Raw genomic sequence first — 24,821 nt, forward strand, 5'->3', positions numbered from 1 at the left:
TTATTATTCTTGTTTCTTAAAAAATAATTATGAAAATTATTAAATTAAAAAAATACATAATTTTAATTGAAAACACGGATTAATTCACCAAAGAGTTCAAACAAACACGACTCATGATTATGCTATAGGTTGTATCCTCCTGAGCCTTCAAAATTCATTGGTTGGCATGGCTCGTGTCACGGTGGACCGTGCCAATTTTAACATGACACGGCCGGATGTTGGTCCTTTGTATAAGGAAGGACAAACGTTGAGTTGATACACGATGTGGAAGAATATAAAAAGTTTTGTGGTCACTTTACAATTTAGGAAGACACAAGGGCAGAGGTGCAAAAGGACACCAGAATGAGAAGATATATAGTAAATAGAGTAGCATTCTCTGTCTGAATTTTAGCTCTCTTTTTCTCTCTGCTGTCTCTGTCTCCTGCCCTGAGTGGTGTTTGGTCTGCTTTTGTTCTCTCTCGAGTGATACTCTTGAGGTTAAAGACAGAATTTTTAGTGATGGGCTGGTTTCCTTGCGGTGGAAAATCAAATAAAAATGCAAAGAAGAAGCTTGATGATCAGATCCCGTCAACATCTGGTGCATTTATTTATTCGTTATTATAAATATCAATAACTCTCTTAGCTAGTTTTGATTACTTGCTGAAATTTTTTATGCTTTTTGAGGTTAATTTTTGTAAAGTTGTTTCATTTAGATATAGCTCAGATTGACACGGAAATTAAGTTCATTTGCTCTGTTGTGATCAGTCTTTTCTGGGTTTGCCTCGATGTTTTGATCTGCTTTGAATGCTGTGGTTATGATTTGAGGATAATGTTCTTTGTTTATGCTCCCTGGGTCTGCTTCTAATCAAAAGTGCAGTGAAAAGATTAATATTATATTCTGGGCTTGGTTGGATATTTTTTTAATCTAATTTAAGATTGGTTTATGCTGATAACTTTTTATGATTGATGCCTTTCTAGTTAGCATTTAAATTGCAATTCCTCACAGTTTCGATTCTTTTATAAGACCTGTTTATAAAGCTGAATTATGCTTATTTATGGTTCTTTTTTTTTTTTTGTAAAGAAGCATGGAATGCTGATTTAGCCATTTTAGTCGCATTCAGTTTCATTTTTTTGGAAACTTGTATATTGTGCAAGTTATAGAGCTAGTTCTACTTGGTTCGACTTAATGTTTGTTGCACATTGATATAATAATATTTAGTTCTTATTCTAGTTTGAGTTAAAGATAGTTTGCCTTGCAAAATTATATTAGGATTCGACCGGTCTGAAAGCTTTCGTGTTTCATCCGTTTCTGTAATAAATGGTGCTGTTGGAAGCAAACATTCCTAATTATGAATATGAGGGTTTTTTTATCAAAAATATTTTATCTGCAATTCTCTTGGATGTTTTGCCCTTTTGTGACTTTTGTTTTTTGGGCTTTGAATGATGAAGTAGTACTTTCCTATTGTAATGTTTTTGAAGATTCATATATGGCTTTTGCTTGCTTAATAACACTGTGTATTATGTTTAACAAAATGGTTTGGTGGATCTAATTCCTGTTTTGTTTTCTTGTGACTTCAGATAAGCTGTCATTAGATGTAAAGAAGGAAGGCTCTAAGGATGGAGGATCTGATCATATTGCAGCACATACATTTACATTTCGTGAATTGGCAGCTGCAACAAAGAATTTCAGGGCAGATTGTCTATTGGGTGAAGGAGGTTTTGGCCGCGTATATAAAGGGCGATTGGAGAGTACCAATCAGGTTTGTTAATTTATTATGTTCAGTGATAATATTATTCATAATGCTCATAGATCAATACTGCCAAATTTGCTATCTTTACCTAAATTTTCAAAAGCAGCTCTATTTTTAAAACATGGTAAATGCAATTTAGGAATGAGTCAAATTATGAAGCATTTCCAAATCAGTGCTGAATTATCAAATTTCAGTTCTTTGTCCAGCAATGTACAAATTATCCATAAAACATTGGGCAATGCCTTATAGGCAGACAAATTATGGAAGGGGAAGATTTCTGAAGAGTTTCAATTAAAAATTATTCACAATTATGGCCATAATAGAAAGATATGTGTTCAACTGTGCTTGACTTTGTTTCTAAACTTGGACAATTTCCCGTCTAGTACTTGATTTATATTATTATGATTGCAATCAATATCTTTCAAGGGTAATTTTGCTTGTGGTAAGACATAAAGTCTATTGCTTGGTGTGGCTCAGGTTGTGGCTATCAAGCAGCTGGATCGTAATGGCCTACAAGGAAATAGGGAATTCCTTGTCGAAGTTTTGATGTTGAGCTTGCTTCACCACCCTAATCTTGTGAACTTAATTGGTTATTGTGCTGATGGAGATCAGAGACTTTTGGTCTATGAATACATGCCATTGGGGTCATTGGAAGACCATCTACATGGTATGTATCAGATTATGTGCCAATATTCTCATGTCCAAATTTCTGAGCTACTAGAATTTGGGTTTCTAAAGTATCTTATTTCCAGTAAGTTAGTTTGCATAAAAAAAATTCAGGCTCAAGAAATCTCAAATATCAAAAAAAATAATTTTTTGCTCATGTTTGTTCCAGATCTGCCACCTGATAAGAAACGATTGGACTGGAATACAAGAATGAAAATAGCTGCAGGTGCTGCGAAAGGTTTGGAGTATTTGCACGACAAAGCTAGTCCCCCTGTTATATATCGTGATTTGAAATGCTCAAACATTTTACTTGGCGATGACTATCATCCGAAGCTATCTGATTTTGGCTTGGCTAAATTGGGTCCTGTTGGGGATAAGACCCATGTATCCACCAGAGTGATGGGAACCTATGGATATTGTGCACCTGAATATGCCATGACAGGTCAGCTTACACTGAAATCAGACGTTTATAGTTTCGGAGTTGTTCTTCTTGAGATTATTACTGGCAGGAAAGCCATTGATAATTCAAGGGCTGCTGGGGAGCACAACCTGGTTGCATGGGTAAAATTTCTACCTTCCTCTGTTTTTACACTTTTAAGTTTTTTAAATTTATTTCTTATGACATTCTAGAATTTTGAATTCATTAACCGCTAAAACAGTTAAAATAAGAACATTGACCACTAGAATTTTGAATTCATCAAAAGGATAGTCCATTGTGTTAATCTTCTGAAATTACTGTTCTGATGTTGCAGGCGCGACCTTTGTTTAAAGATAGGAGGAAATTCGCACAGATGGCTGACCCAATGCTCCAAGGCCAGTACCCAGTTAGAGGTTTATATCAAGCTCTTGCTGTTGCTGCAATGTGTGTTCAGGAGCAGCCTACTATGCGGCCCGTCATAGCTGATGTTGTCACTGCCCTTTCCTATCTTGCTTGTCAGAAGCATGATCCTGAAACCCAGCCACCGGTCCAGAGCTCCCGCATGAGCTCTTCCACCCCTAGAACCAGAAGGGAACAGTGAAGTAGTTGGATAGCCGAGAGTATCAAACAGATTCCAGTTCTTAGAAGTTCATGATAGCAATTGTTGTCAATCTATTACCAGTGACACAGCTCCAGAATGTCTCCTCAGGCTGGGTTTATACTTGTGGAGGTCGTTGCGTAGAAGTTCAGCATTATACAGTTCGCAGCTGTACCTGTTATTGTGCCTGCTTAACAAATTTTGCATAACCCCAGATAGCAGGTGCAATGGCCAGCTCCAATGTTTGGTATATGAAGATTCTTTTACGTTTCTTTCAATTTCTGGTTTATATTTAGCCCTTTCTCTGCCATTCACCCACTACAATTTTCTTTTTCTTCTGTTCTTTTGTATACATTTGAGATTTGGGGCTTTGTATCTAAATATCTTCTATAGAGAGACTGGCGTCTCCTTAAAGAGAATACGTATATATGTTGGTAGGCATTATCTTTTCATTGATGTATTCACTAGATTTATCTCGATTTCACGCATAGATGTTGTTTCTTTTCCTATTTATTTCTTGTGTAACTCACTTGATTTCTTCTTCTAGCTAATCCTGTAAATTTTGGAAGAACGACTTCTCTGATTTTCAATTTGTTTTTGCCTGAACATGAAAATTTCGTCCTATAATCTTGCCATCCAATTACTGGTCATTAAACCAACAGAGAAATTCTAATTCCAAACACGAGCCTGAATTTACCAACTCCAATCAAGATATATGTATATATTTTTGATACATAATTTGAATATATATATGATATATTATTAGATGAATGAATAATTTTAAATTAAAAATAAAATAATATTTAATCACATAATGATATATCATATGTGCATTGAAATAATGTATCAAAGTTTATATACATAGAATTGCTCATTGATCTATCATGTCTGAAATAAAATGTCAAAAGCACTACTAATGAAAAAACCACTCAATTTTAAAGGTGACTAATATAATACGTAGAAATTAATGAAAGGATACAAAGAAAGAATTAAAAGATTATACAATTGTTTAACTGTCATCTCATTGTTTCTTCTTACATTCACTTCTTCCCTAAACTATATTATTACTTCTCAAATTAATGAACACTACTTCTCACCAGTCAAAAATTACAGACAAGTAAGCCAATGGAATATGAGAATTGGGCAATGGAAAGATGATGGGTATATATATATATATATATATATATATATAGAAGCTATCAAAGTACCATTATAATAAACCTGCCTTTCTCTACTCTTTTACTTCAGCACCAATTCCATCTGTTTCTTTCTGCGGGCTGCTTTGACTCTGCCCCTCGTCTGACGACTTCACATCAGAAGACTTGGCATCTGTTGGTGTATCTGAGCTAACAGGTTTTCCCTGTTGCTGCATCCAACAAATTTGAATAAAATCATGGAATAAATCATATGATGCTATTACAACGAAAGAATAAACTAACCTTGTTCCGGTCTCGCCAGCCAAGTCCAAAAGGTCGAGCCAATAAACTAATTTTCCTTCCAGGCAGTTCTGGCATGGTCTCTTGATTGCCTTTTGAGTCTGGGTGGGGAGATCTACAATGCATACCATTCATTACAAGACAAATTTTATCCATAAAGGCACAATATGCATGGAATATAAAACAAACCAATAATCAAGTTTTTCACATGCACGGAACAGTAAATAGAGAATACAATCAAGTTGTACAACAAGGAGAATAATATCACACAAAGGCCACACAAAAAATCTAATTTATGTAGAGATTAATTACAAACCTTGGAGAAGGTTGTGCTTTTAGTTGGCCGGATTGATACTGCAAGGTAGCCTCCAACATTGATTCTGCCATAACCAGTCTTTTTTCCATTTCTGCAAGCGAAGCCATGGCCGCTTCATACTTTTCCTGCATAAACACAAGTTTGATAACTTTCAAATAACCCAAACAGAGAGATACCTTAGGCATTTCATTCTTTAAATGGTTAATTACAGCTCCACATATCAATAAACAGTTGAATAGAATTCATGTTAGAGCACCATATAATTTAAAGAAGATCAAACAAAGATGTATATGAAAAACAAAAACTAGCTAGTTAACCAACATCTTATAATGACTGCCTACCATTCGATAGTATAATCAAAAATTTCAAATTAAACTAAGCACCTGAAGCACTTGGGCAGCATATCTTTGAGCTGCTACATCTTGTTCAGCAAATCTGCGTGCATCTTCTGTTACCCTTTGTTCTTGCTCTACCCGCATTAACACCTTCAAAATTTTTGAGTGATCACACATGTAAAATGACAAGCCAATCACAAGCGCAGAGTGATAGTGCCTAAAGTAGAGAGCAATTAAAAAATAGGTTAAAAAGTACCTGGACCATGACACTTTCTTGTTCTTGCTTATCAGCAATGGCCCTCCGAAGCTCAGACACCTCTTGCTCTAATTGCTCAACCTAAAGATCAGAAGAAGAAACTAAGAATGCAATATAATAGACTGAGGGAAAGTTTAGCTACCATAAAGAATCAACTGTTTGTTAACCCAATAATATATTTTTTCCTTTTGATACGCTCACTCTTTTTCCTTTTCATGATTTCAGTTCACAATTACTATGAATCCATTTCACATGCTATGAAATTAACACTCTATGTTCACATATTTGACCGGTAAGAATTCTCACCCTCTAATATCTCAATAATAAGTCACAGTTAATATTTATTAAACCACTCTGCAGAATACACACATAACACTGTACATGCATGTGCACACTGCATGTGAAATGTCCAGACAAAGCAAAATTTTCACAGTAAAGCATATTAATTGTACCCTTGCACTCAACTGCCGCCGATTATCCTGCTTGACCATCTCCATCAAAGCAGTCTCCAGCTCCTCAGCTCTGACCAAAAAGAGAAGAAACATACACTTGAAAGATCTAAAATTAGAATGAAACACGTGAATGGGTTAATAAACCAAGATATTTCTTGTGATTAAACTTATTTTAACTTCATCATGGATGGAAGACCAAGGAACCTCCTATGTTCCATAACATAATACACCTAATGCAATTAACTGCCAGATTTCATATTTCAAGATTTTAAATTCGCAAATGTAGGTCCTTATTGTTAAACCCTCAGGTAAAGGGTCTCTGACTTGCACAGAGCAGCTAGGAATTACACAATAATGAGATGCAGCTAAGATATGATAAACAATTAACTGAGGATAAGCATATTAAACCAACAATACAAAAGAACCTTCTGTGATGTCGCCAGTATCATTATAAAATTTCAGACAGCATGTAACACTAACCTGAGTACAGCAGATCTTTTTTCCTCCAGTAATTTGCATAATTCAACTTTTAACCACACCACCTGCAGGTACATAAAAAATTAAAATAAGTATATTGAAAGAGAAGTAATATAGTTTGTCATCAAACTACAATGATAAAATTTTAAATTACAAAAAGTGTAAAATCCATGCTTTCAAGCTTTCAATCAAAGGTGTCAAAAAGGATAAATTAGAAAATAAATTCAGAGCCCTCATTCTTACTCCCAAAATTTTGATAGATAGCTAGTGTAACCGATCAATCTAAGACAAAATTCCTAATATCAAATCACAACAAATTACTCAGTTGAAGACTTTTTGTTTCACCCTCACATGTACCACTTCAATGGCCCCAAGCATGCATAACCACAAATTACCAAAGTCTGCTTCTGCATTGAGAGGTTACTTATCATGGGAAAAGAAGCAACAATAATAACAAATGAATATTTAAAAATAAAATAACATTGTTCCATTTTGCTCGACAAAAATTTAAACCTTGCAGATTCATGTAAAACCTTTGAACGTGTAGTCCTAGGAATTGACATCCAAACTAGCTCATATGAATCTCTAGCAATTATGTAAGTTAACAGTCCTTGCCATGCATTAATATAGAGAAAATAGGATGTTCAACTTCTTGCCTATCAAAGATGGAGAAGAACATTTAGCACAAAAGTAAGACAAAATGCGTAACCTACCTGATCTTGAAGATCTGGAACAGAATCTATCTCCACATCTCCTGTAAGGTTAATAAGAACTTCATCTGCATTCGTGGATCCAGACTCTGAACGAGATAGATTACCATTTGTCTGTTTATTAATTATTTGTGCTCCTTTATTTGTTTCTATTAGCATTGATTTGGAATCCTGCTTAAATTTATATAGCTTAGATGCTAGACCCTGAGAATCCCTCCAAGCTTGAAGTCCCTTCAATCTTTCCTCAACAGCAGCTATTACAGCTGGCCGATGCTTGCTTCTCAACTCCTGTAATCTGCTTTCATTTACATTTTGGAAACCCATGCAGGCTGTCAAAACAAGTTGACTGCTATCAAAGGTTGAGCCTGCCAGCGACTGAAGCAAAGTAATTGCATCTCCAGCATCCTTAGTTGTAACTAATGCCGGGCCTGCAATTAACCGAACAAAATTAAGATTCATAAAGCAAAACGGATTTATTTCACGTTCCAAAATGCATCACATGAACCCAGAAACCTGGATGTTTCTTATCCAGTACCATAAAACTCCATCAAAGCAAGTGCTGTTCTGAAAAGCATGACACGGTTTCCTTCAAAAAGCAACACATCCCAGACCCGAAGAACTGCAATCAGGGAGAGTCTTCAGATTATAGGGAAACTTGCAACTAAGAAATTACGACACTGTCAATTATGTCAACAATAAGGATAAATTGGCAAAATAATCAAGTCTAAGACAACTTTGGGGAAAAAAATCAATTTTATGATGCCTTTGAAAGAAACCAAGTTCACTATTATGAGGCTAAAATCAATAAAAGATACAGCATAAAACCTGACCACTTTCCCATGGAAGCATGTTCATGAAAATGGAAAGGAACCACGGTCCACTAACCCATGCTACCTGAACTCCAAGGTAATCCAGATGATTGACTGCACCAGATATTAATTTAACATCAGAAAACCACCCAACAAGATTCATGCATATAGAGCCATTTGAGAATTTGCAAAATCAATGAAATATTAGAAATATAAAGATATAAACAAACCCAATTTAGGAAACCTCTCGCGCACCAACTCCTCAAAAACAAGCTGGTCAACCTGACGAAATAAAACAAGCCCATCTTAATACCCATCAGTAACTGTTTAGTGATTTTCTTAACTTCTTTAATGTCTTATTGAAGGAGAAAGCATAGATACAAGAAAAGCTAACATGTGAAAGCTGAGAGATGGAAACCATTACCTGAGACTCTATCATTTCCTCTGAGTAATAGCCATCAAAATAGTCGTCAATAATACCCATTAATGCCCTGAGAATTTTACCATAATTTAGAAGCAGATATGGTTAGTACAGATATTTTTCTTGGTTGAGGAGCCTCTTGCCAACCGGAAAAGAATTAGTATCATGTTTCACCAAAGAGGGGAAGCAAATGCTATAATTATATTGTATATTCTGATGACCCATTTGATTCCAGAATTATACATTCAAAGTGGACTACAAAACTACAAATTCTTTTAAAAGTATATATAAGGAACAAAGCAGTTATTGTTAATACAATAATCAGAATGCAGAAAATGGAAAGAGAGAAAGCATAACATGAAACATCTCATCAAGAGAATGAGAATGTAGTCATATAATGAGTATAATTCAAATAAATTCCTAAACCTACCAGAAGGCATTTTCTTCAGGCATCATCAGAAGTAACAGTGCAGCAAAGAAATTCATGGCCTGCATGGTAAAGAATTAGAGAAGTAGAGATACTAGGTGGGAACAATTTGCTTATTTGACAATGAAAAAAAGTATAGACCCGAAAATTTTACTTTCTGGGGCAACTAAAAAAATTTAAAATATTTGTATAAGAGGAAATATCTAGCAGAACAAGTGTCTCATGTAAATTGTGCATTAAGTGGTATAAACTTTCAAATACTCGTAAACATTTGACCTGTGCTGCATTTAGACAGAAATATAAGGTAATGTTTCACTCTTTTCACAAACAATATTCAAGGGTTACCAACAGCATGAGTAAGAAAACATATCAAGTATTTCAAAACATATACCTGACAGTACCCAACAGAAGGATTGTGTCGAGCATATGCTATAAGTAAACGCCTCAAAGCATTTCTACCATCATCATCCAAAGCAGGATGACCTGGGAATGTACGAGGCAAATCCTGCATTCACATTCAATATCAATGTTAGGGAACTTGAATGTGCAAAAGCCAAAAAAAAAAAAAAAATGAAAGCAGAACCCATAAACTGATGACAGTAAGCATTTAAACTAAAAAGATTGCATCTTCAGTAACCTTCTCAATCTGCCCCTTCCATTTCTCAGGTACACAAACAGAATCTGTAGTTGAACTCTTATAATCACTGTCAGACAGTGAGGTATTTTCTTCTGTGTTATTTCCAAACTTAGTTTCAGAAGCAAGTAGATCCTGGTAGTACTTCTCCACTCGGCGTGTCCTTACACCCACAAATGCTTGCCAAATCTAAATTGAAAGCATCAAGGAACTAAGAAGCATATCATCCAAAAAACTGAACATCATAAGAGAAAAGTAGGAGAGAGCTCAAAATTCATACCTCTCCTCGTAGAGCCATTGGCACACCCCCGCGGACAAGGACTTCCAACTCTTCTTTCGAAGGAAATAAAGATTCTAGAGGGGCGGCATCAGCAGCAATAGAACAAGTGGCAGGTGCAGTCACACTATCACTTGAAGGGCCATCCTGAGCCAGATCTGACTTCTCCACATCATAAAACTCATCCTCAGAGTCCTCCTCTGAAGCTCCTTTCAAGGATTTAGCCTCATCAGAAGGAGGCGGAGGCTTCCCTCTTCCAGTCCCTTCATTTTTTGATAAAGTGCCTTGCTTTTTTACACGCATGCTCATCATCTCTTCAATGCTATGAAGTGATGATCTAATCTCAGTCCATGTTAGGATCCTATGAGGCTTTTTCCCTGGTGTGGACTGTATCTCCTCCTTTACTTCACCATTTTCAGGGGAATTGTCTAAACTGGGCTTCTTGATACTTGCATCATCTACTTCAACAACCTTGTCTGGATTATTACAAGCTACTTCACCATCAGCTTCAGTAAGCAATGCTTTGTTCTCTTCCTCAGAAAATAACCCATTTACAGGCAATTGAGAAGACCCTGCATGCCATTCCAAGAAGCTCTTCCACCTGTCTGATCTTTCCTCCTCTTCCTCCTAGTAACATGCATATCAACAGAATATGTCAGTTTTTTATTTGTTGGCCGTCAGTACTTAGCGTCAAATCTCCACTACTTAGCAAGGAACTTTTTGCAACTATTATTCCTAAAAAAACTATTCACTGTTATTTAAAATCTATATAAAAAAAGAATAAATTACTCAGAAATTTTCTTTTGCCGTCTCTCTAACATTAATATCCCAAACAATCAACTAAACTCTGTAAAACTAAAGGAAATAACAATAAACTTGACAAAAGAATGAAGAGTGGAAGCAAAAACCTTATAAATATTTGCATACTCTCTATATCTTTGTACATGCTGTGGTCTCACTGCAAATCCATAAGCATCCCTGCCAAACCAAAACCAATTTCTTTTAATTCCATTAAACAGTGGAATTTCATTCGCAACATAGAAGTTCACTAAAAATATCAATCGACTATTCATCAAACTAAAACACAAAACTAAAACCATCAATCATAAACCAACTGAAAAAAATTTTACGCAGACACTTAGTCCAATTATCTGCAGTCGGCCCTTAAAGAGCTCCGACTTGAACATATTCCACTCATTACCACATCTCTACTTGCCAAATCAGTAGTCATTCCGAACTAAATTCACTCAAACTCAATTTACTAGAAACCATACCACATTTCACACTCACAACCCTAAAATAAGCCAATAAACCAAACTCCGCCAACACTAATCAGATCAGTATAAATCAAATCGAGATCACTAATCCGCCGCCGTTCAAAGATCTACACAAATCACAGTAAATTCGCAGCTAAATTGAGTAAACATACATAACCAAAATGTAGGACAACACACACAAAATCCCGGGAAGTATTTCAAGATTTTAGTCCCAAATTAAAAATCAAAGTGATCAAAGCAATAAAAAAGTTAGTTAAAAACTGTGCGGACAGTGACAAGAACTAGAAATTATCAGCAAGCACGCATAAATCGGAGTCAAAAAGTCAAAATTCTCAGTGAAAATGTTATGATCGACGTGATCAAAGACGCAAACACGTTTTCTAAGCGAAAGAACGATGATAGAGAAAGATTAAATGAAAAAAAAAAAAAAAACTAGGAAAATAGGACGCGTGGCTAGAGGAGAGAGACAACGGCACTGCAGAGAATAACATTAATCCAGACAAACATACATACCTCTTGTGTTCGAAGGTGACGAGGGGATTAGATTTGGTAGCGATGACGGTTTCCATTAAGGACAACGCGGATGGATTTGATTAGTCCCTCAGTTTCTAGTAAGTTTCTCGACGAAAGATCTAGCAATATTCCTTGATTTTCTGCAACTGAAAAGAGAGAGAGAAAAAGAAAGAGACGAGTCCCTTCTCAGTTCTTTTCCTTTGAAGCACTGAAGACTGAGTAAAGAGTGTTGTACTGGTGCTGAGTGGAGAAGTACGAGAGAGAGAGAAAGAGAGGGCACGCACGTCACATGCAAAGGCGAGACAAGCGTTGCACTATTATTTTACATGTCAGATGCGCGTAATTGTGTTGTATGGGCGAATTCTTTCCCTTTTCGGTCGCACGGAGTTCCATGAGAGAAGAAAGGGTAAGAAAATAGCCAAGCCAACCATAGATATTTACCCCCCGGAAATAGCTATGGTTAAATCCTAGTTTAAATTTGATTTAAATAAATTTGAAATAAGTTCATTTTATAAAAATTTGTTCGAACTTAAACTATTTATCAACTTTATCAATTAAAAATTTTGATATAAAATAACATTATTTCGATCAATATATAATAAAACAAAGTTATTTTAATAATAAAATAGTTAAAAATTCGAGTTTAAAACGAATCAAGTTAAATTCAAACAGAGTTTAAGTTTAGCTTTCATACGCTCAATAAATTCGAGCTCTAATATATATAAATCAAATTGAGCTCAATCTTAAATTCGATTTGAATCTAACCCTGAGAATAGTTGTAGTGTCAAAAAGTCCACCTAATATAATCTGATCAAATTTTTAATTAATCTAATAATTATGAAATATTTGGTTAAGATTTTGAAAATATTTAGTTATTTAATGGAACTCAAGAGTTCATATCATATGAATTAACCAGACAAAATTACGGATAATCAGACAAGGTTATTTGTCATGATGATGTTGGTGTCGGCAATGGTGTTGAACATGACAAATTTAAAAAATAAAATTAAATGGGAAAAGGTGCAGGCATGAGACTGCATAAGGTTCACGATCTTATCTATGAGAACAATAATAATAATAATAAATAAAATCACCATGTTTCATTTGATTTTGGTGTCAATGGGTGCACATCAATTCACGTAGGGCCGAACCATTATTGAATTTAACAAACAAAAGGTGCACCTTTTTTGTCATGACCAATTTGACCATTTGGAAAAATAAACCACAATTCCGATTCCGATTCCAATCACGTGATATTATGTTACTTCTTATATAAGAAACAAGGTTCAAGGCATAGAATGGGCATCGGGCATACTGTCTAGTGGGCAATTAACGTGCTATTTAGAGTATAATTAACGTATTCACCGCCCAAATTTGTAATCCAATTAATGTTATATTCAAATTGAATCAAGTTCATGCTCGATTTAATAATAATAAAACTCGAGCTCGTTATGCTTTAGCTTAAACTAGATTCAAGTTTGGTTTAACTCGTTTCGAATTCGAATTTTTAATTAATTTGTTATTAAAACGATATCATTTTAATACATATTAATCAAAATAATATCGTTTTGTATCAAAATTTTTAATTTACAAACTTTGATAAGCAAACTCAAGCTGGTTTAAGACTGACTCGTTTCGAACTCGAATGGACTCAGTTCGAATCCAACCCTAAATCTAATTAACATGTTAAATGCCCTCACTTTCTACCATTTATAGTTTAAGTTTTATTATTGGTCAAAGGATTATTTTCTATCCAAGTTTTAATATAAAGATAAATATATATTTGCAAGATTTTAAAAATTCAAATACTCATTCATTACTTAATTTTTATTAAAAATTTTGTTAAAATTAGATATAAAACCGTCATTTACTAAACAAATTTAAAAAATTAAAAATTTATCACTTTTTCTCAAAGGTTTAAAAATCTCACAATTTCTCCTTCACCTAAAATTTGAAAAGTGACAACTCTTTTTTAGGTTTTTTTCCCTTTTCTTCGACAATGATTCGCTAGCACCAGCCATTGGTCGTCCTCTCTCTCCCCGTAGGTCATCCTCTCTTGCACCCGTCGATACACGACAAAGTGACACAATGAAGAGATCTCAATATCTTTCTCGTACATCGATTAGTGAGGGAGAGGATGACGAAAGGCTAGTGACAACGAATCATCATAAAAAATAAGAGAAATAAACTCTGAAAAAAAAAATTATCACTATAACTTTTAAATTTGAGAAGAAAAATATGATAAAATTTTAATTTTTTAAATTTTTTTAATAAATTATAATTTTTTTATAATTTTCATTAAAAATTTTAACAAAAATTATATTATAAATAAGTATTTAAATTTTATAAATATATATTTACTTTTACGTTAAAATTAGGGTAGGAAATAGTCTTTTAACCTTTATTATATTATTTCCTGCTAACCTTTATCTTCATGACGCCAATGACTGATAAACTTGACTAGATTAATAATTTATGATTTTACATCAATTAATCCCAATTTTCGTTTGGGTTATAAATAAGATCTTTTAAAAGAATTATTAATTGGATTTTAATCAGAATTGTGTCTGCACGATAGGTGGTTGTTCGACGGTGGTGGTGTTTTTTCTTGGCTGGAATCGAATCTTGTACCATTTATGTTTGTAATATTTGAATAATGTGTGTGTAAGTATTTGTCCTGATACTTTCGATTATCCATAACTTTTATTTGAGAGTTATGGGTATAGGATAAGGATGACAACAGAAAGAGGTAAGAAGAAAATCTCAATTTTTATCTTCATTTTTATTTCTATTATGGGGATGGAAAAAATTTTTTGTTCTCTCTTCGTAAAAAAAAACTCTTTTCCAGCCTCATTTATTCTCCATTTCTGTAAGAAAAAATCATTTCTCATACCTTTTAAACACAATATAAATATATTAAATAACAAAATTAAGTAAAATAAAAACTAACTTACTATTTTAAATATTATAAATATCATATATTAATCACTTTAATAGGTACAATAAAAACTTAAATAATTTAAAAAACATAAATAATCTAACATTATAAAAATATATTAATATTTTAAATAAATATATTAATATAAATAGATGGGATGGGGGTGAGATAGGGCTAGATGAGACAGGTTTAAAAAAATATTTAAAAAAAAATTTAAAGAGGTTTATACAAATAAGATATTTCATATTTCATATAAATACAACTAACTCACTTAGTTAAATACAATTTATCATACCTCGTTTCTTTTATAGAAACTCTTTTTAACTTTATTTCATCTCAACTCAAATTCATTTGTATCTTTTTCTCGCACTTCAAACTAAAAACACAATTACATATAGGTATGAAAATTAATGTTAGTTTTGGATTGTATTAGATTTAAGGATATACACATTGTTAAACATTTTTGGATTGTAGATTTCACACTTGTATGTTAATGTGTGCACTATTAAGTTTTGGAGATTTATATGCAATTATAAGGTATAATACAAGTTATGTCTAGTTCGTACAAAAATTTCAAGATTTAGGGGTCATAAAATCAAATTCAAACATCGTAAAAATCGAAAAGAAAACTTCATGTCGCCTAAGAATGTTGTGTTTGTGGCATACTTCTTCATTCGGAGGGTAAATGTAATTTTTTTCGGGAGAGTAGGGTAATTGTCTATTTTTACACGAGTGGGGCTAAAGGTAACTTCTTTTAAGAGACTATGCAGTTGGTAAATACAAGATTTTTACTGGAGTTATGTGTTAAAAATAATTTTTTAAAGTGAGTGGGAAGGGGATATATGTAATTACATTGTTTAAGTTATTAACCTCCTATTTTGATGTATATTTGAGTCCTTCTGAATTGTCAGGGTAGGCCCCACCTACCCTCAAATTATTAAAAAGGCCAAATTTTAGCCTTTATGAATTGCGTGGGTAGGCCCACCTATCCTCAAATTATTAAAAAGGTCAAAAGATTTATTCCTTTACAACATACCATAAAATCCCAAACCCTATCCCTTTAATTTTAAAAAACTCAAATATTTATATGTGAACTAATTTTTACTAAAAGTTTTAGTTAGAATTATAAGTAAAACTGTTATTTATTAAAAAATTTTAAAAATCAAAGTTTTATCACATTTTCTTCTTAGATTTACAAATTTTATAATTTTTTCTCAAAATTAAGATTTAAAAAATGACATTTTCCTCTTACTTAGGTTTCAAATTTCAACGACAATTTTCTAATGAATGACGGTCAATATCTCTCATTCTCAATGATGTCTCTCTCTCTAGCTCTTTTCCTCTTATCGATGATGTTTGAATTCGACGATATCCAAATAAATAGTCAAAACTCTTTGTCTAAATGTTAGTTGTCCAGACGAATTGACTTTGTCTGAACGTTAACAATGCTTTCAAACAAAGAGTCATCATCCAAACGAAGCCGATTTATCTAAATTTTATCGAATCCAAATATCATCGGTTTGAAGGGAAGACATCATCGAGAATGAGAGATATCGACCATCATTTGTTGAAAAATCACAGGCGGAATTTACAACCCTAGGTAGGGGGAAATGTCACTTTTTAACATTTAATTTTAAAGAAAAATTGTTAGTTTTTCAAATTAAGGGGTAAAATGATATAAACGTTTATTTTTTAAATATCATTGTTAAATAATAATTTTACCCTTAATTTTAACTGAATAAAAATTGACTTATAAGTAGATATTTAAATTTTTAAAAGTTATAAAGTAAGACTTTGAGATTACACTATACTTAGGTAAGAATAAATCTTTTGGCCTATTTAAAAAAATTCAAAGATAGATGGGGGGGGGGGGGGGGGGGGGGGGGGGGGGGGGGGGGGGGGGCAATAGGCATACGCTTAATTAAAATAAGGCCGAAAGACATATTCTCTACCATGGTTTGTTGAATCTCTAAACTGGTATATGTTAAATAGTAAAAATCTAAATTTTTATCTGTAAATGATTAAAATTAATAAAATTAATTAATTTGTGGGATAAAATAGTTTTTAATCAATAATATATTAAATATAATAGAATTTTATCTCATTTCTCTTTATTGGTTTAAAATACTAATAATTTCTTCTTATGATTAAACTTTAAAATGTTATATTTTTCCTTGCTTGGTTTCCATTTATTCAGCAAAAATTCCTCCAGTTTTCTCTCCCTCTGACGATAAAATCTCTCTTCTTTGAACAAAAATGACCTCTTCCTTAATAGTTGACAAAGAAGACAATATCTTTATCTTCGGACAAAGACGTCGTCTTCATCGTTGACAATTAAGGAGGAGGTTGTCTTTGTTCAGAGAACAGGAATTCCATCATCGAAGGGAGAGAACACCAAAGGAATTTCATCGAAGAAATGGAAACCAAACAGGAGGAAAAATATAATATTTCACAGTTTTTGGAGAAATTGTTAGTTTTCTAAACTAACAAAGAAAATAAAATAAAATATTATTATTTTTAATATATTATCAGTTAAATAATAATTTTATCTATGAAATTAATTAATTCTATTAATTTTAATTGTAAGTGAAAGTTTAAGTTTTTAATATTTACCAAATACTAGTTTGGAAATTCGCCAAACCTTGGGTGAGAGTAAGTCGTTTTGGCCTTGAAACAAAGGAATTTCCACTTACATACTCCAGTTGATCTTTCTCTTTCTGTCTCTTTTCTCCATGTCCCTCTCAGTGAAAGATCCCAAAAGCTTTGGATCGAATTTTGGATACTTCATTCTACTATTGAATTTGAAGGTCTGCAGACTTACACTCCTTTTTCAGTGTTGTATAACATCGCATCAATTTTTTTGGGTGTAAATTTGAACATTTTGGTTTTTCCTTAACCATTGGATTTTGGCTATTCACTCATGGTTTATTTAAAATTCAGCTTTTGTATATCTAATAAAATTATATGTATAATTTTATACACAAATAACGATATATTATTATATGATTAAACATTGATTTATCTTTAATTTTTAATTATCTAATCATATAATAATATGTTATTATTTATACATAAAATTATGTACAAAAATTATGCACGTAACATTACTCTCGTATATTTTACTGATTATGGTTGTTAAATTTATTTTAATAAAATTATATGCGTAATTTTTGTGTACAAATAATGATATATCACTTTATAATTATGTATTAATTTATCTTTAATTTTTAACTATTCAATTATATTATAACATATCGTTATTTATATATAAAATTATGTATATAATATTACCCAATTTATTTATAAAGTTGGGTCATTGAACCATTAATTAGTAACACAAATGTAGTACTTAAATGTCTTGAATTTTTAGTTTGACTACAGAAAAGATATTGCAAAAGTTAAGTGGACTCGATTTGTTTTCAAATTGATTTTTGGTGTCGACTTGTTTGGTTTTGCTTCCACATTTAGTGAGACAAGTTATAAAGGGCCTAAAAGGTCTCTCCAAACAAATAAATTAATAATAGAATGTTTTATATAAAAGTTTATTTTATATATATATATATATATATATATATATATAATTATATATATATATATATATATATATAGTAATGTTACTAATGCAATGCAAATTATTTCCTATAAACATATTTGACAATCTTGCATATTTATTAAAGGCCAAAAGACTTGTTTCGAACGTAAGGTCTGATGTAATTCTAACCTGATATTCATCAACCTTTAAAAATCCAAAATCTTAACTATGAGTAATTTTCTGTTAAAACTCTTAATTAAATATAACAGTAAAATCGTTATTTTAATAATAATATTAAAAAATATATAATTTATTATGTTTTCTCTCTAGATTTTGAAAATCATAAATTTACCCCTGTTAAAATATTTTTAATCTTGAAATGTGACTTTTCCCCCCAAACCTAGGTTTTTTTCTCCTTTCTCCTACAACCACTCCTCCTCCGATGTCTTCTTCCCACCACTTTACCTCCATTCGACCACCTGACCCTCTATTATTGTCAAAATCATTTGATTAATCAACTTTCCATCTAAATTATATGAAGAGACGATGTCAAATAGGTTTGAAAAGTGAATATCTTCGGTGCATACCTTAAATAGGATCTTATACATAAAAAATTGTTTAAGGTTGTCTTAATTGTTATAAGAGGTCAAGTTAAAGAAAAATAGTAGAGTGAGTAGTTAAGTCTTTAAAAGTGTGAGATTTAAGAAGAGTTTTTTCAGTTTTTTTTTTTTTTAATAAAGGTTTTGGACGGTAAAATTAGTAATTTGCTTTATAGTTTTAATTTTTGTTTAAAGGTGTTAAATTTTACTATTTTTGGTAAAAAAGAGTTATTTATAACATGAGGGGTGAAAATTTTTTCGCCGAAATTTTTTGGGTGGGACTTGTGATTTACCCTTCCAGCGAGGTTTAAGCTAATCGTTTCACAAGGAACGCCTAACGCATGACAACTCAATTCAATCGTTTCCGAAAATCAAAATCACACCCAAAAAATACTTTTCCAATTCTGCAACTAAGTTGTCGATCGTGGCTATCTTGGGTCTCAATCTTAAATTGACCATGGCTTCTCCCTTCAGCACGAATCCTTACAGACTGGCGCGCCACGTCACCACCACCACTCCCCCACTACCACCAACCCCCTACACTAACTGGTGGAGGATAGCACCCTGCGCACACTTCTCCCCCGCGGCGCACGTTAGTTCCCTCCCCAATAATAATAATAACCTACCCCTCCTTTTTCCTATGTTTAGTTGCCGCAAAACTTGCTTCTCCTCTTCTGCTCCCACTCCCTCCTCCTCCCTTAATAAAGCCGGCTTTTCCGGGTCAAATCTAAATCCCAGCCCTCCTTCCGGGTGGGGGATTGTCGCAGACATGGATCCGGATAACGATAAGACCGCTAATGGTGGTGATTGGTACGATAATTCAACGCCGTCAACGTCGATGCCGCAACAACAACAACAACCACAGTCTTCGAAGGTGCTCACTTTACCTACTATCTTAACGCTCGGTCGCGTTGCCGCCGTGCCTCTCCTCATTGGCAGTAAGTTTCCCTTCTTCTTTTAACAAATTCAAGCCAATGTATTATTTATTTGCTAATTTTGACGGAATTATTGCGTTTATTATGCAACCAGATCTAGAATTTCGATCTCGTTTATGAATTATATGTTGGTAAATCAAGCAGTATATATTTCGATCAGGCTCCTCACTTAGCGAAAACGTTTATAAATTTTTTATCAATTGCTTAGTTTGATATTCCATGATTCTTTTTAATTGTTACTTGTCGAGGTGCATTTTCTGAATCATGTTTATAGATTGCTTACGGGCTGTTAAAATTTGTGAATTTTAGTTTAATCCAAAGACTGTGCATTGGATGATACTAACATGATAATGTATCTCTCTAGCCTTCTACGTAGATAGTTGGTGGGGAAGGACTGCAACAACCAGTATTTTCATTGCTGCCGCATTCACAGATTGGCTTGATGGTTACCTTGCTCGCAAGGTATATCTTTTTGTTCATATATAAATTATGATGAAGAAGTTAAAGATTTGTGTAGTTATTTTTACTATTGATTATGGCGCGATGGATGAATCTGTTTCAGATGAGGTTAGGCTCTACTTTTGGTGCATTTTTGGATCCAGTAGCTGACAAGGTATGATTATTCTTTTGTAAACAAATATTAATCTATTGTTCAAGCGAGTCAAGTTAATGAAGGTTGTTGGTTAAGTTGTGAGAACTATTATTCAAGGGTTCTTATTTGGTTTTATACCTGTTAATGTAGCTTATGGTTGCTGCAACATTGTTCTTACTATGTACGAGGCCTTTGGAAATATCAGTGTTTGGACAAGTGCCATGGTTATTGCCTGTGCCTGCAATTGCAATAATTGGTAGAGAGGTACTGTGCATTATGAATTATTTATCATCTCTCTATAGCCACCAAAGGGTGTATTTTCTGTCTACTTAAGAAGCCTGTACTACTAGAATTTTTGTGAAATGTTAGGCAGTTCCTAGGACTCCCTGCTGCTAATTTAGCCTCAAAATCTCCTTTGTAGCTTCCTTTTGGTGTTTGATCTATGAAGCTCTTGATTTTAGTTATAACAATAACAGTTACAGTGATCTTAAAGAATAAGGTCTCCATGCTATTTAAGTCACTGTTGCTGAAGTTTTAGTGCTGTACATTACTAGTAAACAACATTGGAAATTTTAATTATTAGTAAACACATTGCAAATTCCAATTCTCAGTGATCTTAGTGATGATGAATTCTTTGCATTCTCAGCATGCCACTTTTCTCTTCTCCCCCTTTTGAAATAATATCTAAAGTGCAGATGTGACTTGCACATCCTGTTGAAGCTTTTGTAAGTTGGTAACAATCCTTGTTGGCCTGTTTCTCTTATTCTGCTCATGCATTTCTGTGGTATTTGAACAAATATATATTGTCTTGTCTCTGATGTTTTAATATCTTGTGTAAATTGATACAGAATTGCCTTTAAATCAATATTTCAACTTTTTTGTAGATAACCATGTCTGCTGTTAGAGAGTGGGCTGCTTCTCAGAATGCTAAGCTTTTAGAGGTTTGTTTTCCCTGCCTGTCAAGTCGGCTCATTATCTCTTTTTTAAAATATAAAAGCTTTTGAATTTTTTTAGCCTCATGCAAATGATCGATTATTAGCCACAGATTACAATATTGTTTCTATGTTCTTCCTTCTAGGCTGTTGCAGTAAATAATCTGGGCAAGTGGAAAACTGCGACGCAAATGATTGCACTAACCATCCTCCTAGCTAGTCGAGATAGTAGGTACATCATCTCCTTCTCCAATTGAAATGAAAGAAGTAGTTCTCTGAAGAGGAATTTATGAATTATAGGATAAAGTTTCTTACATGTTTTCTCTCTTCTTTTGTTTTTCTGCAGTCTTGGAGGGCCATGGTATCTAGTAGGTTCTGGTGTTGCTTGTCTTTATTTTTCAGCTGGGCTTTCCTTATGGTCTTTAGTTGTGTATATGGAGAAGATATCAAAGGTGTTGTTCAAGTAGTTCAATTGATCCACTGCTTCATGCTAGCTGAAATATACTCCTCATGGTGGGTTTGTGCAGAGGTCTTGTGGTATTTAACATTTTTTAATTATTGTCTTCACACATTGAAGCAGGGTTCTTCAGATTAGAATTGAGGGGAACGGATTTCTTTTCCAGAGTTTGTGCATATGTAAGTTACTTGAAAGTGCAGATATAGTTCAAAATCTCAAAACTTCCCCAATTTTGAGTGTAATGTTGTAGATGTCAAAAAAAGATATTATCCCCATCTCCAATTTTATTTTCTTGCTCTGATCCAATGGGTGGTTTCATCTTTGGAGGCCATTTCAGAGTATACTGGGTTGTCAAGTGATTGGATTCTGTCCGAAACACATTGCAGGTGGTAATATTGTTGAAAATGCGGCATTGGAGTTGAAAGAATTTGTTCTAGTTCAGTTTAGGAAGAGAAAACATAAATTATGAGTGATCAACCTAACAATTTTAGATTTTTTTCAGATACACGGGAAGTTGCTGATACACATTTGAGGCTGATTGTGATTATATAGAACTTACATTTCTTAAGGAGATTCTTCCTGATTAGTAAAGGAATCTTTTAGATGAGTGTTATAATCGAGATTCATGAAATCTGTTGCTAGTTTATTGAATTGTGGATGTGTATGAAGTTTATTCTTACTATTTTCTCTTCAGTTTATTGCCCTCGTCCGTCTGATAGTGTGCCACACTTGTGATTACACAAACATCACTGAATTAAAGGTTATTCTCAGTATGTTTGATGCTTTTGGTTTGTTCTTTTAGACTGCAAAACCCTAATTATTTGTAGAGCAGGTTTTACCATTGTTTCAGCAGATGCTCAGAATCTTTTATCCTCTTTTAAAGTATAAATTGCTGTTGAAAATAAATATTTACTAATAAAAAATACTATTCTATACTTAAAAATTACATTAACAGTAAGTAGATAAGATTTATCGAATACCTTGGATCAAGTAGACTTGAATACCTGAAACTGTGGTTCAAGAGCTAAGCCTGCAGAAGAAATGCATCAAGAAAACTGCTCAGTCATCTCTTATCCTTTACAATTGCCTACGTTCAAGAACTTAAAACAATTTGATAAACAGGAAATTACCATGAATTTTCTCTTGAGCACTTCAACAAGCTCCACTGGATCACGCAGGGTTTGATTGTAAGCCTCAATCTTTCTCATCTCCTATTCAAACATCAATTTGCAGTTATGATATACCCACCTCACGAACTCAAGTTCGAAGCCACATTGACAGATGTAAATGGTAAAAAAAGTTCGTACCTGATACCAAGCTGCCAATTCAGGCCTTCCATTGTTGATGTCATGCTTTTTTACATCCAACAAGAGAGGCTCAAATCTTTCAATGAATGGAGCGTAAGCTATATCTACCTGAATAAATGATTACTGCACTGATATATATACAGTTTCTGGTGCTATAATGAATAAAAATGTTCTACTCACCAGGCTAAATTGGCCGAGGAAAAAGGGTCCGTCGTTGAATTTGGAAAGAGCCTTCTCAAGGTAATCAAATGCAGCACCTAATGCAGTCAAGGTTACATTTGTTTGTACATAGTGAACAAAACTAGTTGCAGAAAGTGTTAGAACTCACAAGCTTCAGTCATATCTCCCTTGAGTGAAAAAATCACAGCTCCGTTAAATGAATCGGAGTACGACAGCAACTCTTCAGCAAAGACTTTTTTAGCAGGATCCTATATGATCCCAAGAATGAGCTAACAAGAAATCATGTTGAGAATAAGTAATCAGGTGTTTCAGAAATCTTACATCAGGGAGCAATGAAGGGCCTTCAAAGTGTTTGTCAATATATTTAATCAAATCAAGACTCTCCCCTAGGACTTTATTGTTATGTTCCAATGATGGCACCTGCATAACGATTCACAAAAGAATCTACAATGAAAACAGAAGAGGTGGGGGAAGGGACTTGGAGGAAAAATCTCACCTTGTTGGGTGGATAGACTTTCTCTTTGTACCAAGCAGGTCTATCTTCCAGATCAATGGCGACCAATTCTATCTTGTCCTGCAAACCCTGTTTTCCCAGAAGTTTTTTTTTTTTTTTGGAAGAAAATTATTATTGATCATTTTATCTTCGCTACTAGGCTAAGTTGGGTTGAAGTTACAATATTTTTCCAAATACAAACAGAAGATTGATGTTAACCTTACAGTTCCGGGCAATCCAAACGCGCTGCGCATAAGGGCATATGTAGGAGATATACAACCTTCAACAAAGCTAGACTTCAGTGAAGTAAAAATGAGGCTAGCAGTGATACAAGTACAAGAAAATGAATATGAAGAAAGAACCTTGTTTTTCCATCAAAGATTGGAGGCGGGTCTGAACTAGACCCGAGTTCTGGAGGAAGAACCTCTTGCAAACTCCTGCACACAGAAAATACAGTTGAGCTAAAAATGTTGAAGAAACTTAAAAATTATGTAGCAGAACAGAAGGGAAAAGAAACAAACCTACCCAGTTGCCATTGCTGCCAATACTCTTCCGCTGTGGGTGTCTTTTCTTAATAAAACAAGTGAGGATTTCTGAAGGCGGTTCAGTGAAGGGGAGAATATTTTAGAGCATGGTAAGAGTCTTATATTTTTCCTAGACGGAGAAGAACGACAGTATGAAGCTGAATTATCTAGACGGAAACTTGTAAAATAGCTTAGTTTCATAGTGGCCATCGTTTGATTTGGCTCCCGATGTGTATTCAATTAAATCTTGCTCTGATTATCACAGGCATGCTTCGAGATGTCTCGTTACCTCTGTCATTTTCATAATTTGTATGAGACACATTGTGCTACGTGTATTTCACATATCCACATTTCTTTTCTTTCTGAAGGTAAATGTTCATTCTCACAAGTTCAACAGAGAAAAAATCATTGTGTTTTTTATGGCCAAGGAGATTTTCTATGTTGTTGCAAAACCGAAGTCTTTGTTTTGTAATTTTCCTTCCAGAAAAATTGTCTAATACTGAGTTTAAGAGAAGAAAATACACCATGTTTTGTTTACATCCCTGAACAATGAGTGAAAATATTTTCTATAAAAATTTAT

General features: G+C 33.6%; 4 protein-coding genes across 8 annotated transcripts; 2 read left to right on the top strand and 2 right to left on the bottom strand.

The window, feature by feature from the left end:
• Positions 1 to 376: 376 nt before the first annotated feature.
• On the top strand, positions 377 to 3,925 carry LOC123192857 (probable serine/threonine-protein kinase PBL7). 2 transcript variants are annotated; one of them, XM_044605528.1, is made up of 5 exons: positions 382 to 577; positions 1,558 to 1,739; positions 2,208 to 2,397; positions 2,566 to 2,957; positions 3,149 to 3,925. In XM_044605528.1, the coding sequence occupies exons 1-5, from the start codon at positions 499 to 501 to the stop codon at positions 3,413 to 3,415; spliced, it is 1,110 nt and encodes a 369-aa protein (XP_044461463.1). In that variant the 5' UTR covers positions 382 to 498; the 3' UTR covers positions 3,416 to 3,925. The 2 variants fall into 2 exon arrangements, with proteins under 2 accessions (XP_044461462.1, XP_044461463.1); XM_044605527.1 differs by having other exon boundaries at positions 377 to 577; positions 2,208 to 2,957.
• Positions 3,926 to 4,398: 473 nt separating this feature from the next.
• On the bottom strand, positions 4,399 to 12,124 carry LOC123192856 (ecotropic viral integration site 5 protein homolog). The gene is made up of 18 exons (XM_044605526.1): positions 11,753 to 12,124; positions 10,871 to 10,940; positions 9,966 to 10,589; positions 9,689 to 9,874; positions 9,443 to 9,556; positions 9,055 to 9,113; positions 8,628 to 8,694; positions 8,434 to 8,485; positions 8,225 to 8,317; positions 7,930 to 8,013; positions 7,398 to 7,822; positions 6,688 to 6,749; positions 6,208 to 6,277; positions 5,756 to 5,836; positions 5,548 to 5,649; positions 5,165 to 5,289; positions 4,852 to 4,963; positions 4,399 to 4,778 (listed from the first exon to the last, which is right to left on the bottom strand). Exons 1-18 carry the CDS (start codon positions 11,806 to 11,808, stop codon positions 4,644 to 4,646), a joined length of 2,517 nt encoding a protein of 838 aa, XP_044461461.1. The 5' UTR covers positions 11,809 to 12,124; the 3' UTR covers positions 4,399 to 4,643.
• On the bottom strand, positions 10,922 to 24,535 carry LOC123192861 (protein IN2-1 homolog B-like). Of its 4 annotated transcripts, none has more exons than XM_044605540.1 (11): positions 24,243 to 24,533; positions 24,080 to 24,154; positions 23,937 to 23,997; positions 23,721 to 23,807; positions 23,546 to 23,644; positions 23,373 to 23,472; positions 23,225 to 23,301; positions 23,045 to 23,152; positions 22,868 to 22,948; positions 22,718 to 22,767; positions 10,922 to 10,940 (listed from the first exon to the last, which is right to left on the bottom strand). In XM_044605540.1, the coding sequence occupies exons 1-10, from the start codon at positions 24,449 to 24,451 to the stop codon at positions 22,762 to 22,764; spliced, it is 903 nt and encodes a 300-aa protein (XP_044461475.1). In that variant the 5' UTR covers positions 24,452 to 24,533; the 3' UTR covers positions 10,922 to 10,940; positions 22,718 to 22,761. The 4 variants fall into 4 exon arrangements, 3 of the variants coding, with proteins under 3 accessions (XP_044461475.1, XP_044461476.1, XP_044461474.1); XM_044605541.1 differs by lacking the exon at positions 10,922 to 10,940 and adding an exon at positions 22,425 to 22,629; XM_044605539.1 differs by lacking the exon at positions 10,922 to 10,940 and having other exon boundaries at positions 22,627 to 22,767.
• On the top strand, positions 19,151 to 22,019 carry LOC123192860 (CDP-diacylglycerol--glycerol-3-phosphate 3-phosphatidyltransferase 2). Its single transcript, XM_044605538.1, has 7 exons — positions 19,151 to 19,759; positions 20,121 to 20,218; positions 20,319 to 20,369; positions 20,499 to 20,612; positions 21,233 to 21,289; positions 21,427 to 21,512; positions 21,627 to 22,019. The coding sequence occupies exons 1-7, from the start codon at positions 19,279 to 19,281 to the stop codon at positions 21,745 to 21,747; spliced, it is 1,008 nt and encodes a 335-aa protein (XP_044461473.1). The 5' UTR covers positions 19,151 to 19,278; the 3' UTR covers positions 21,748 to 22,019.
• Positions 24,536 to 24,821: the final 286 nt, after the last annotated feature.

Source organism: Mangifera indica, chromosome 12 (assembly GCF_011075055.1).
Source record: "Mangifera indica cultivar Alphonso chromosome 12, CATAS_Mindica_2.1, whole genome shotgun sequence".
NCBI classification, from domain to species: Eukaryota; Viridiplantae; Streptophyta; class Magnoliopsida; order Sapindales; family Anacardiaceae; genus Mangifera; species Mangifera indica.